General features: G+C 38.6%; 1 protein-coding gene across 2 annotated transcripts in view; it reads right to left on the reverse strand.

Annotated features, from left to right (window-relative positions):
* DIP2 (disco-interacting protein 2) overlaps positions 1-13,922 on the reverse strand; it is a 32,707-nt gene that overhangs the window by 17,299 nt on the left and 1,486 nt on the right. For both annotated transcript variants that reach the window (XM_022807818.2, XM_022807816.2), the window contains exon 2: positions 1,734-1,811. In XM_022807818.2, coding sequence (XP_022663553.1) covers positions 1,734-1,811 — 78 coding nt within the window. The remainder of the gene's footprint in view (positions 1-1,733; positions 1,812-13,922) is intronic.

Consider the following 13,922-nt stretch of genomic DNA (forward strand, 5'->3'; position numbering starts at 1 on the left):
AAGCAAACGTACTGTGGAAATAGAGACAACCCTATGCGATGTCCTTCATATTCTCTATTGCAGTAACTCATTAGCTAAACGATCACAATAGATTTCATGTGAGAGAAGTATCAACAAACGAGATCGTCTTGTTTTTCGATAACACCGAATGTGGCTTCAAGGTTCTAGCAGAAAGCTGCGAATGCAAGGCTGGCTCGTTGCAGACATCGTGAAGGGCTTTAAGATACAGGGAACAAACTATTTATTATATCCAAAGCTTCTTGATTTGATATTCTCTAAATTAAGCATATGGATTTTGAATTTTCAGATATCGATTTTCAGTTATTTAGCGTAGAATTTAAAGGCTATGTAGATGTTTGTTCGCCACTGACATCATACCATGCGTAACAAACTACTTCGCACTTTTAAATATAATTAATCAATTAAGTGTAGTATAGTTATAATGTTATAGTTAATAATGAATCGCATATATTATAAATGTACAGGGTCGTGGAAAAGATAATAGCCGTTTTTGCGTATTGAGTTCGCTCTTTTAACCTTTCGTTTCCATGCCATTTTTTAACTTTATTTGGAATGAATGCTCCTAGTTATAGAATTCTCGAAAATTTGACGTGCGTAAAAGACGAATAAGAAGCGTCAGGGACGTTTTTTGCATTCCGACATACTGATATTTGAAGCCTGAAGTTAAGCCAAGAATTACCTAAAAAAAGTGGCAACAGAACAATAATACTACTCAATTTCGAGTTTCAATTTAAACTCGAAGTCATTACATAACTCGTGAATGCAGCAAGAACGTGAATGGGAAACCGAAAGTCATAAATATGGACAGGCGCTTCCAAACAATAGGATTTACTTAAAATTAGGAATTTGGCTGCCTCATAAATTAAGCAAACGGGAGAAACACACAAAGGCCTCTTTTTGGTTCTTATCATTTTACCCGGTGACAAGAAATTTGCCATAATGTCAAATTGCTATGCACAAATGTTACCGGTGACGAAGAATCGTGTCTTCTCGTAGCCATAAAGTAGAAAGCGCAATGAATAGCTCCAGAAGATATGCCCATAGCTAAGTTAAGATTCCGTCGTAAAAACAGCATGAACCGCATTTGACAAGACGGTAAGGACCCGTGGAGGGGTTATACGCTGCGAAGTTCTTAAGAAGAATCTCTATTACGCTGCGAAGTTCTTAAGAAGAATCTCTATATAACTCAGTTGCATCGACTGGGTCGACCAACAAGAAAAACCCGATAGGGACAGCCATGTTTTTTTCAGAACAATGTCAGGCAACTATCTTTTTTGATCAGAGGCAAATAGAATTAACAGCCATACAGAAAACATAGTCTTGAAATCTAATCGGGCGAGTTCAACGCCGCACCTAAAATTTTGCCTGAGAAAAAATAAGTAAATTTCTGCTGGTAGTGAATGACGACGAATACATATTGACTTTAATTTTTTGTGCATTTCAGTGCAAACGTTTCATTGAATCGCTATTTTTAATTAAAAAAAAAGGCCTCTACTTGCGTTACAATATATATATATGTATACTGGCAAAAGAGCAGGTTCTTAGGGGTCTACATATATATGTATATGGATACTTTTAAGATCCTATTCGTTTGCCAGTTTTCATAAGTACTGCTGTATGTATAGTCTTTGCATGTGCAAACATTCTTGCACATGTGTTTTGAGGGTTCTCGTTTAAGGTGAAACTAAGTACTAATAATGATACCAGCGTACCGGATGATTCGGTGGTGTCGAGGAAGGGCTGCAGTAGTCGGCGACGCTTTTTTTCATAACCCTTTTGAGTGATGTCGCCTGAAATCACAAAAAAAACAAGCGCCGGTCATTAGTGCATTGCTGTTTTAATTCTAGGTAGTTAGAAGCTTTGTGTGAGTGACTGCAGTAGACAGTCGTAGTGTCAAAACAAGCTACATAGATTTTTAGCATTAATTGAGGACGAACAAAAATTTGCATTAATTTTTGCAAGCAAGTTAATATTTTTTTCTTATTAGACTAGACAGTTTTTAAGCTTCTTTTTTTTTTATTGCAGTAACAATCCCCCGTAACAGTTTCCGATTTTCTCCAATCTTCCTACGATATGACGTATGCTGTTCTGCCAAAAGGTAGCCAAAAAATTTTTCCAATCGCGTTTTGAGTTTTTGATCCGTGTCGAAGGTAAGGCTACAGAAGTGATACCCAGGAAACGAAAGAGGTGAAAATCCGTTAGCGTAAGGTTCGGAGAATGCAACAAAACCTTGCAATTGAAGTCCAACAGGGCAACTTTGACGACGTTTGCTATGAGTGACCTCGCATCGTCACGGAGCAGGATCAACTGACCTCGTTTATCGGGACTTTTTTTCTTATATAGCTTAGTTGACTTGATGTAACTGGACCAGATAAATGTGCCGAATAACTGTTTGATTCGTAGGAAGCAATTTCTACTGAATCAAGCCCATGCGGTTTTACCATGACGCAAAACACAACATTTTTTAAATAAAGGTCTGGTTAGGCCCTGGGCTTTCGTTTTTCTCTCGGAGCTACCCATTCCGACCTATAATTCATGTTGACGTACAGACACCATTTGTATTCGCCGGCAACGATTTTGTATAAAAATCGATCATTAGGGCCTCGTGACGCTCGATACTGACGCAGTGTTAAGTCGTAATTCTTACTGGATTTAGAGACTGCATGAGGTATTCAAGCTTCATGTTTGTGTGTGAACATTAAGGATTTAGGATGATTCGCGACGATCGTGTGGTTGCCACTTATCTCTTTCGCTAATACCTGCCCGGAACAATCAATGCCAAAAAAAACGCAACGTCCTGTCGACGTTGCCAGGATCTTGCCTATCTTCGTTGGCAAGTTTCTTGTGATATTCCACGTTTTTGCGTTGCGTACAAGTGAACCTCAAATCTTAAGCTCAGCATTTATTGTTACAAAAAAAAATAATTCCCGACGACATAGCATTCTTCCGGCTAGCTGGTGATAGCTTGGTGTAAACGTCAAGTCATGATCTAATAATCAGTGTGAATATAAATGCATACCCTAAGAGAACAGATGGTCAATCTTTAGGATACGTGTAAACGTTGACGAGAAACCTGGGCAGCAGTTGTAAAAGGGCACCCGGTCCATCGTTCCTTTCCATTGCATTTATTGCCTATTTGTAGTCGAGTCGTTAGTGCTCACTCCCAAGCGTTCATACGAGAATGGTATCTTGCCAGCCTTGTCTTGACCATTTATGCAGCAATGCCTATTTGTAGAAAGGAGAAAAGGCAATCGTCGAGAACTACCGGCCTGCTGAAAGGACTATATTCTGAAAATTTTTGTAGCTTAATTAAAAGTCCTTTTTATAGGGCATAATTATGAAAACGACGAACAGTCAAAATGAAAGTTCATCGCAACTTAACACATAATTACAGTACACAATTACGGAAGTAAACAAAATCAAGGACGATTTTACGCAGTATACTTTAATTTCACGTGTATTAGCAAGGTGCACCTCTAATCAGACGGTCATCAAGATAATCGAGTTGACAACAGGACTATAAATAAAATAAAACCTTCTAAAAGTAAGTAATGTAAAACATCTATTACCCTCTTGGTGGTCCAGTCATTCTTCAAGAATTTATTTTGGGTCCATTTTTTATATTTTAGCGGCGCAGCTTATCAACTAATTACTGGTGAGCGAGGAGTCTGATGATTTACGGGTCTGTTCTAAATAAGCAGGACGTACGTACATATGGTAACAATACAGTCGAAATAACACGCAGATTACTGGAACGTGTAGTTATAGCATTCGACAACAGCATGTCATCGCATTAACTAAAAGACATGTCAAACTATGTCGGAATCTTAATAGCGAAATTAAAACTTTTCCATATCACTTGTGTTCAGTCCACCACGAAAAGATGGACATTCGTTACCATGGGCCCCAATTGCGACGTTCAAATATTAAAAACTCCGTTTCTATGCTGCTTCCAAGTGTAGCCACCAGACCCAAATAGGAGTCTTCAAAAAGGTACAGCCAACAAAATTCGCCAGGGGGCTACCAGCTAAATGTAGCAATTCTGTTGATAGTGTTTCTTGTACGTCCCTTAATAACCTGAATAAACTCAATTGTTATCATATTCAAGGTACGAATTCACGAAGAGCTTGCAACTGAGTACTCAGTTTGACCAGAACAGAGCGAATCAATTATTTGTTGTCGAGAAGGTGGCCACGTGCAGCGAGGACGCATACCTTGAGCAAATGTGTTATGTATATATCCCTTTGAATAAAGGTCTTTTTGGCCTGAGTTCAACTTTGCGGTGATCCGATGATAGCAATGGCAATGACAATAAGAATAAATAAATGACGCGTCAATTCGAATTCGCCTTTAATGTGATCATTGGCTTTGGATGAACGTTAGACCATTTCTCGCTTGCCCTTTGCTGCAAAAGACTGAATTATCCAGCAGACGAACACAGTGTTGGACCCACCGGAACTTTCCTATCCATAATGTATGATGGGATCAGCCCGACAGCGTCGTCTGCAGCAGGAACTCACACAAACGTACCTTTAGTCATTTCTTGTCTTTTTCTTTGCTATGACTGCCACATAAAGACAAAGACACCCACCCTGCTAACTATTACTGGACACCACAGGCTCGTCAACATTCTGACAATAACTCATTCTTCCGCTAAACAACCATAGTGATAATGATAACAGAAAATTGCGGTAATGAGAATAGTTGTTTGATTATGATTGGGACATTCAACTATCGCATCGGCAGAAGAGACTGTACTGTCCCTCAACAAAGTAGTAGAACAATCATAGGTTTCCCGACATATTTATAATAAATCCTGAGTTACTACTAGCAACGTGCCATTTATCGTAAACACAATGGCAATGATGACTAATTAGAATAGAAACAAACGGATGTTTTAGATAGCAGTATAGCAGATCGCCCTTAACGGTGCACACCATGGTATTTGGCTGTATAATTATATAAAATCTACCTTCTGCTATTAACTGTGTATGATTAGCAATATATATATAAAGATGATCCTTAAACCTTCGATTTCTTAACGTTTTAGAGGTATGAGTCCAAAGTGACACAGGAATGCTAAATATACATATACTAGGGAGACCACAGTATAGATCTTCAATACCTATACTAGATTTGATGGAGCAACAAGCACAGGATAAAATTTCTACGTGGAATACGCGCACTCTTGCGCAAAATATAGATCAGTGTTTGATTTTAATCGATAGTTATTGCTGGCTGTTTAGCTGCTTAATCGATCACTGAGTAAAAGTGCTAATTTATTAACGTGCCCGCGATGCTTAAAAAAAAGTACATACTTGACTAGAAATTATGAGAATGAAGCAGTCTGTATTAAAGACGTCACCTTGACCTCTTTGGAAACTTCAGGATGTAGGTGACTACTGCAGTGGATAGCATCAATTTAGTATGTAGCACTAAGTACGTTTATTAATATTGTTATGCCTATATTAGACTTCTAAACAACCGATATAGAATAATACCTGCAAACTGTATATATGAAATGATTATACACTGCTGTGTTCATGCAGTAAATTCATCCTCGGGGTTAGGCTGAAGTTTCATACCCGCTCTGTTTCGCCTTTTGCCCAAGAAGTTGTCGAAGGAACCCTGAATATTTGTAGCGTATTATTCTATTCTAGAGATTTCTATAATTGAGGAGGCTGCTCCAAATCGTAGGACTTTGAATTTGAAAGGTGTCCAAACTCGCTGGTGGTTATCCATGATTGATGAGGTTCTAAGGTCACTAGGAACTCGAAATTTTGCCGAGAAGATAAGCTGCGAACACTTGCGTATTGACAAGTACTTGAACGTATGACATTTTATCAGAACTCCGGAGCTTGGGTACCCACAGACTGGGTGAAACGCTCAAGAGAACGGATCTAGTCCGGCTCCGATCAGCATACAGCCCGAACGGCAGATCTCGATATAAATTTTCAACGGGTAACTAGAAATACTGCCTCTACTTCGATATAAAATAGTAAAAAAATGACTCGCTTGGAAAGATACGCCCAAGCCCAAAATTAAGCCAGATTTCGATCTGAAAAAGATCATAATTTGCATTTGATGAGACTGTAAGTGTGGTATACTTACACAAGAGGCAATGATCTGTACTTAGCTTAGTTATATTGAATAAACGGAATTTTCCAACAACAAACAAAACAAGCAAAAATCACCCTATTCCATGGCAAAGCCAGGCCGAAGATATCAACGGTCGTTAAAGCCGCCCCACAAGTACTTAAATAGGAGGTCCTTTAAACCCGTCATCTTCTCCAATCTTTACGGCGACGGAAAGCCGCCCCTTCCGATCGTTGACAAATGATATTCGAATTGATAATAGACAAGGTCTCAAATACCAACTGGACGAGTCCTTCAGTACCAGACCTGCACATTTAATTTCAAACGCAGCAAAAAAAAATTTGCAGACAGAAGGTCGTTATATGTGTATACTACGCTTATACATACAGGTTCCGCTGATGTAGCAAATTACGCGAGGTTGTAGTCAAAAACCATATTGATGATTCGTCCAATGAATATATAGTAGATTTGCAATAGATATTAATATGTGAGAAATAATAATAAATGCATATGCCAAGAGTAAAAATGCCAGGCTGTGTAATTTAAAAAAGTAATGGGTATGACAGTAATGCAAAACTACTTCACTTCATGCGAAACAGCGCGTGTAGAAATCAACTAAACGTTTTCAATGACCATACTTGAACTAAGTGTATTCTTGTCGAATACAAAACATTACCACCGAGTAACCTAGTTAACTTCATTTCTGCATTTTACCGTCAAAAGGCAAACGTGTTACCGTTTTAATATCCCTAAAGCAAATCAACACTAGCAACATACACATTTTACTTCAGTGATGTGGCTGTTTGCTAAACGCGATTATTATTATTATTATTCACTAACAGAATTGATAACAGAACGACTCCTACCAGTCCTATCAGCTGAAAGAGCCTGCGTGACTCCAAATATAATTAACCATTAACTAAGCTCAAGTGTCACCAACAACCTGGTACTATACCTAGTACCAGATTGCGGCATATTTGTGTGCCTAGTGCATGATATGGGACAAAACATGCCGCTGACGAAGCTGTTAGCTGACTGTTGTCATTCATTCTTATAAAATGACATAGATCGAATGAGTGTCACGCTGGACACTCAAATTAAAAACACTCAATTGTTGGCAGCTGCCGTTGACGAGATGAACTACCATTCGTCGAAGCGTCGAACGGATACGTCGATATCACTGTGCTAATTGGTGCGTAGTCAACAGAACAGCAGGCTCCGATAGAATCGAAATAGCAGTCACCCGTTGCCAATATGACGATCAGTGCTTCCTTGCCGGACTCCGAAGAGCTTCCGATCTAGCTTGGTACGTCTGTTGATGCCTGGGCTACTCAGTGAGTAGAAAGCAGGCTCATTTTGACGTTATTCTTATGTCGCTTTACTTTATTGGCACAGAGCCATTCTGACACCACAAAGGTGAGCATACACAGAACGCGCTGTACGCCCCTCACAACGTATCCATATGCCTTTCTACTAATGAAATTGCTTAGATCCTGTTGCAAATTTGTGAGTAACAAGCACCATTGCTCGAGGACAAGCGAGTACAACATTGATAAATGCCGGCCAAAATGAGAAGGGAGAGTGCAAGAGAAATGTCTGTAGTGGCACGAACGTAGCGGCGATACGGGGTGATGGAGATATGAAATGATGATTAACTCGAACGTGTCCGAGTTCAATGGAATGCCGATGGCTCATGCAAATGATACTATATCAGAAACAATATCGACAATTATTGATGTCCACGCGTTAAAACTATACCAGCAGTATGGCAGCAATTTTTCGAAAATATCGGTTAACAGTAATAAGGCCTTTCTCCTTTCTCTCTGTATTGCAAGTCGCCATCCAAGTCAATAGTCGCTACTATTTGAACACCCTCGCGATACATAATATAATTGATACCAGTCTTTACCCTGCCCAACCACGAATTAGTGTTTATGTTAATTAAGTTCCACGATTTCAAACCCGCCTATACTGTGAACTCGTTCCTTAATGAAATTGGTTAGCACGGTCCGTTACAGATTTTCGCACGTTTTTATACTGTTATTAGAATCTCTGCAATAACTAGTCACAGAGGTAACCGCCGACAAGCTGAGTTCATCATAAATGTGTCGTACATGACACCAGGAGGGTGCCTGTGGTTTGTTCGCGTTGACACCAGACAATGTTAAGAAAATTGTCAAAGTGCCATTGATAGTACCTTCGATGCGCAGATTCCTAGCGGTGTTTGTTATCTCCAGCAGCAACACAAAGGCAATTTCGTGCCGGTGCAAACGAGGATTGAAGCAACAGTAGGTTGCAAAGAACAGTCAGTTCGAGACATACATCGTACTTGGTATTGAATAAGTTTTGGCAATTATCATCATTACGTCGTCATTATCAAGCAGTTGTAGAAGTAGTTAAACAATCATAGCTAATAATAAAGTCACTCGTTGTTGAACTATGCAAAGTAACAATATATACATCAGTTTGACGACTCGAAAATGTGCCACAGTCGCTTTTAGCACAACGTCAGTAAGCGAATACTGATTGATTAGCATCATAGTGTTACACTGCATAAGCAAACTAGTTCTATTTTAGTTCAGTGCGTCGCTTTATAAAGCGGCCTGTTCAAGCTGACTCGGACTTCCGAGCCGACCTAATGGATTTAAAAATTACACTGGTTGTTTTGCTTCATACTACAATAGAAGTTGATGAGATCTTAAATAAAAGACGAGACGAATACTAGACCCAGAGAACAATGTTACTACAATATAACACCATGTGTAGATTTCATACCTATCAACTAACAAACTGTGAGGATTAATACGAATGTCGTAAAACAGGGGTGTCACTATGAGTCTCGTGTACTACCTTAACGTCAATATAGGAACAGAAAAAAGTAAGAGCGTAGATTACGCAAGGTTATCAGACCGATACATGGGCCTTCGTAACAGCGATAAAATCATTAAACATAGTTATAAATAATATTGAATAAAAGCATGCGTAGCATAGTATTGTTTTAAATGAGTCGCCGTTATCTTTCACAAAAAACATTTCTTTACAGTGTCTAGTAAGGATTACTGCTAAGATATTTCGCAGAAAGGCTGTCCTACGAATGTATTTGTTTTGCTGAAAATCTTCTAGCATGAGGTTTTCTAGACAATTCAGAATTTAATACAGATGACTATATACAATATCGCTTATTCCATCCATAATAAAAAATAATACGAAACTAAATCAGCAATTGCTACACCGAAATAGATTATCACGTAAGCTATGAGATAACTATTCACATCACACGTAACCGTACGTTAAAAGATATTATGACCGAGATACGAAGCTTAAAACTAATTTAAGCTAGCTTCGTGAATGAAATTTATTCTCAATGGGAATATTATATTTGTTGGTGGTCAGCAAAAAAGAACATTATATATATATATATATATTATAGAAGAACATATGAAGATGTGTATAGATATACAGTATCTAAGTAATTTTTTTCGGCTCAGATGTTTCTTGTCTTAAAAGGTGATATGCTATATTCAAGATAATAATAATGACAGGCAAAAACCATGATAAATACTGTATATAGGGACTTCAAGCAGTTGTATTATAAAACATGAGCAAGAGTCAGTTCTAGGATTTTTCTCATTTTGTTAACTTTTTTTAGAACCGGGGTTCGTTGCATATTTTATGTCACTTCCAGCGAAATTAGCAACAACTTCGTAAATACGTTTGTTAACTTGTTAGAAGAAATGATGATGATCATGACAACGTTATCATCAACTGTCAAAATGACAACAAGCCACTACTACGTTCACCACTTTCACCTCTCTAATTTTGACTTTACTAATGTCATACAGGTAGCGCTGGCGGCGCGCTCTAAGCACTCTAGGCTGTTGTGACTATTGACCCCGAGCCGTTCACGTCTCACGTATTCACTCATCCTTCTGTCGTTCTAAAAATTGGCAACAACAATAGGAAATTTATAACTATCGTTACGACACTAGCTCGACTGCTATACCCACACTGCTAACTATGAAGACGGCGAGTGACGTGACGGTGGTACTATAGTGATCACAGTCATGACTACCACCACGATCTTCATCATCGTCAGCGGCAGTGGCAAACAGTTGCTGATCCATCGTTCCCCGCCCTAACCCCGCTTATTCTTAAAGAGCAACCGCAGCAACTGTGAACGGAATCGATTCAGGAGAATCGCAGATATTGTCCCAGAAGGGCAGAACCAGTAGGAACAAAAGTGGTAACGACGATCAAGAGGGAGTAGAAATGTAACGTTGATCATCAGTTGTACACTACCAATCGAGGTTTCGTCCACTGAGGCTAGTAGAATTACAATACACCTGCGCGTGTAGCGACAGTCTTACTGGACTGTACTAAGGCCGTTCAGTCTCTCCGAGAATAGATGGCTACAGTAAGCATTCGATGCCATATCACTTCACCCTACACGTCGAATATTTTGCATCCATAAGCATGATTGTTATGACGAGCTGTAGTAAACGGTAAAATTCGTAAAAAAAAACTTAGTTGGAGGTTGTAATCATGGTCACGTTGATTCTTATTCTAGGTCGAGAAAATGCCTATGCTGGCTCAACTGACATCCTTTAGATCATAAACAGGGTGATCGGTTTAATATTGAACTTTTTCGAATGACTCACAAATAGATCCATCCGAAACCAGGTCTACCAGAGTAAAACTATTTTTAAGAACAATATAAATAAATTTGCAACTATTTTGGAAAACAGAGCTCCATCACCGAAATTTGATCGTAGATTCATGTCTTCATGCAGCGAGTCCCTAGCCGAGATGGTAAGCTGTCTCAGATGGCCCAAATCGACAGCATACGACATTGCAAAATAATACATGGCAGCACAACAAGCAGCATATTCCAGTACTGCTCAACGTAAAGTCCATGACAGAAAAAAAACCGTGCGGCCTCGAGTGAATCAACACTTAAAAAAAACCGCGTGCAATTCTGAGGATCCTTTCGCTTCAGTCAAGCCGTTCGCAAAGAGGGTTCACTATGTCGTTGACTATGGTTACACTGTTATTGACTGACCATGTAGACCTGAGAGTACACGTCATATAACATAAAAGTCAGACAGATGCTTCTTGAAGCCAATAACACCTTGATACGGGTTCGATCTTTCTCTCTTTGCTCCTCAATTTAGTCAAGACGGAAGGACGGAAGAATCTAAGCAGCAAGTCTCGGCATAAACAAGTATGGCTGACATACTGACCAGATTCGAAGTTGGCTGATTACTTTGAATTGAACATGGTTGAGCGTCAGTCCAAGAATATCAGCATGGCAATGTCGATTTGCACAATCATGCTGTCAAGAAGGACTTTTAGTCCAGGATTGAAACTGTAATTGAAGTGGACACTGAATAAGTATGACCGTTGAACACATGAAAAAAAAGCGTTGAAATATCAGTTTTATCTCCATGCAATCTTAGACCTAATACCAAAAAGTATACGTACACCATAAGTATATTCCTTCACCTAATATAAAAGTATGGCTCCATACCAGTTCAGTTTCGTGTCTGTTCTACTCCAGTCATACGCGATTGGCAATCGTCGGTATAATTACCGTTCGAGCACCACAACTGGTAGCAGTGGGGATCTGATATCATCGAAACATATGATGCATGATACAATGAGAAACCACTTCATAAAAAATTTAGCACATCTTGAGAATCGCTATCTTTTTCAAGTTACAATTATTCCATTTGCCGATTTCCGATTCTGATTGTCTTTTATGAGTAATAAATAAACATGGTGAGCTTGGTAACTTGAAATACTTATCTGAATAAATCTTGCGAATTGTTACATCCGGTGCTCTCGTTAAAAAATTGTTTACATGGCTGATGCTCACCTCTGCGTCACCACTATAAAAAATACATAGGAGAGAAGAGTTGTCGAGTGAGTTCGTCTTGAACTACAAAAAAAAATTTTTTTTTATTATTTTTTGCTTATTTTTGGTTATCTTTGCCATTATGGCACCTTATGGGTAAAGCTGATGCACCCTTCAGATTAACTGTAAGAATTGGGAAGCATACAGTTGGTCAGGGCTAATAATTAAGACTAAACAAAAAGTTCAGTTTAAGCCGAGCCTGTTGTACCTAAACGTACAATTCTTTTTCTAGCTAAGCTATATTAACATTTATACATTTTTTAAAATTGCATGAATTTACTATTAAATTAATCAAATTCTACTCCTCACTTAAAACAATCAGACTTTATATATGATTCTAACAGGGTAACAAAATACTTTTTATGTGGAAATACGTCGAATATTGGGCCCTAGTAACTGCAAGTCAACCAAAGAATGCCGTTACCGCTACTACAGCTGTCGCAGGAGACAGCAGAGAAATGATGAGACAACGAAATAGTAACTGATCTCAACTCGGCTGCTAGTTTGCAAAGAAATAGAGGAAGCATAAACCCAACAGTCTTTACTTTGACATATATCCATCCATCCGACAATGTTCAGCAGTTTAAATTCAAACAACAGAAGATTCATGGAGTACAGAGTTTGCGAATGCCCTAATTTTGTTTTGTGAGAGCTTTTTGAAATTACGGGTGTGTATGTGTACGTTTAAATCCCTGGCATATCTTACATACATGCAGCTATTCCATTAAACTAGTTGATACTCTATTAGTACAACCGCTGCTTTTGAGGAACAATGTAATGGATTGATTCACAGCACAATGATTTGCAAAAAATTAGGACAATGCTACGAAAATGATAGGACCACGTAGAAAACGTTAAGATCCGTTGCAAGTACTATGCAGAACACATCGTTTTCTGTAGTTGGGTTCCTTTCTGTGCAGACATCATTACAATATTATAAACGAAAGAGTTATAGCAATTTGGCACACATGCCCTTTATTTATCTATCAAACCTAAATAAAATGAGTCACACATTAATTATCAATAGCTGCATATCTAGTCACCTTTAACGATAAATAAAAAGACGTTATGAGCATGTTTATAGCATGCTGCTTGCGTGATAGTACAATGGCAGCGACGTATTTGTCGCCTTCAAATAAACGTAGAAACTTATTAGGACACAGTTTAGTTTTGAAGTTGGCCATAGATAGAAACCTTTCGTTCCATACTGGAAGGGGCTAGTTGTCTGAAGCCATGCTTAGCTGTAGTAGCACTAGATGTCAACATCGAAATATTTGTCGTATTCATTTCGCTCGCAACGCGCTAATTTTCACCAACTTTTAGAATCATGGAACTTTCCACAACTTCCCGCCCAACTGAAGTGCAAGTTACACGTTGAAATTTCGGATTGCTTAAGAGCATTATATGGGCCGCGCCTCTGACAGGCTGGTTGTTGTTCCTATGCAGCACAACTCACCTGAGCCACACTGCTGCAGTTCCATGAATTCTAAAAATAGTCAATTTAATACAAGATTTTAGGAATAAAACTAGTTCTTATTAATTAATTACTATCTTTTTATGAAGAAAGGGGTTTTGTGCTTATGTTAAAGCTTCTAAGAGCTTATGCTTTTTCTAGGTTCTCAAATAGTTGTCATAACACGCTAAAGGGCAATGATAATACTCAAACTATGTAAACTACAGATGTGTGCGTGATAAATGCTGTCTCTGAGACCATCTTGGACGAGCACTTCGCTTATCGGCTACACACTATTGATTTCGAGTAAGAAAGCATAAACAACCAGAGTGACAATACTCATAAGAAAGCAAAAGTCATTCAATTTACGAGCTACCTAAGTGTCAGCCTTCCCTAATAATTCTATACATATGCGTACAACAACAAATACGACAGAGA

The sequence above is a fragment of the Varroa destructor genome, unplaced genomic scaffold, assembly GCF_002443255.2.
Source record: "Varroa destructor unplaced genomic scaffold, Vdes_3.0 BEIS01000005.1, whole genome shotgun sequence".
Lineage (NCBI taxonomy): Eukaryota > Metazoa > Arthropoda > Arachnida > Mesostigmata > Varroidae > Varroa > Varroa destructor.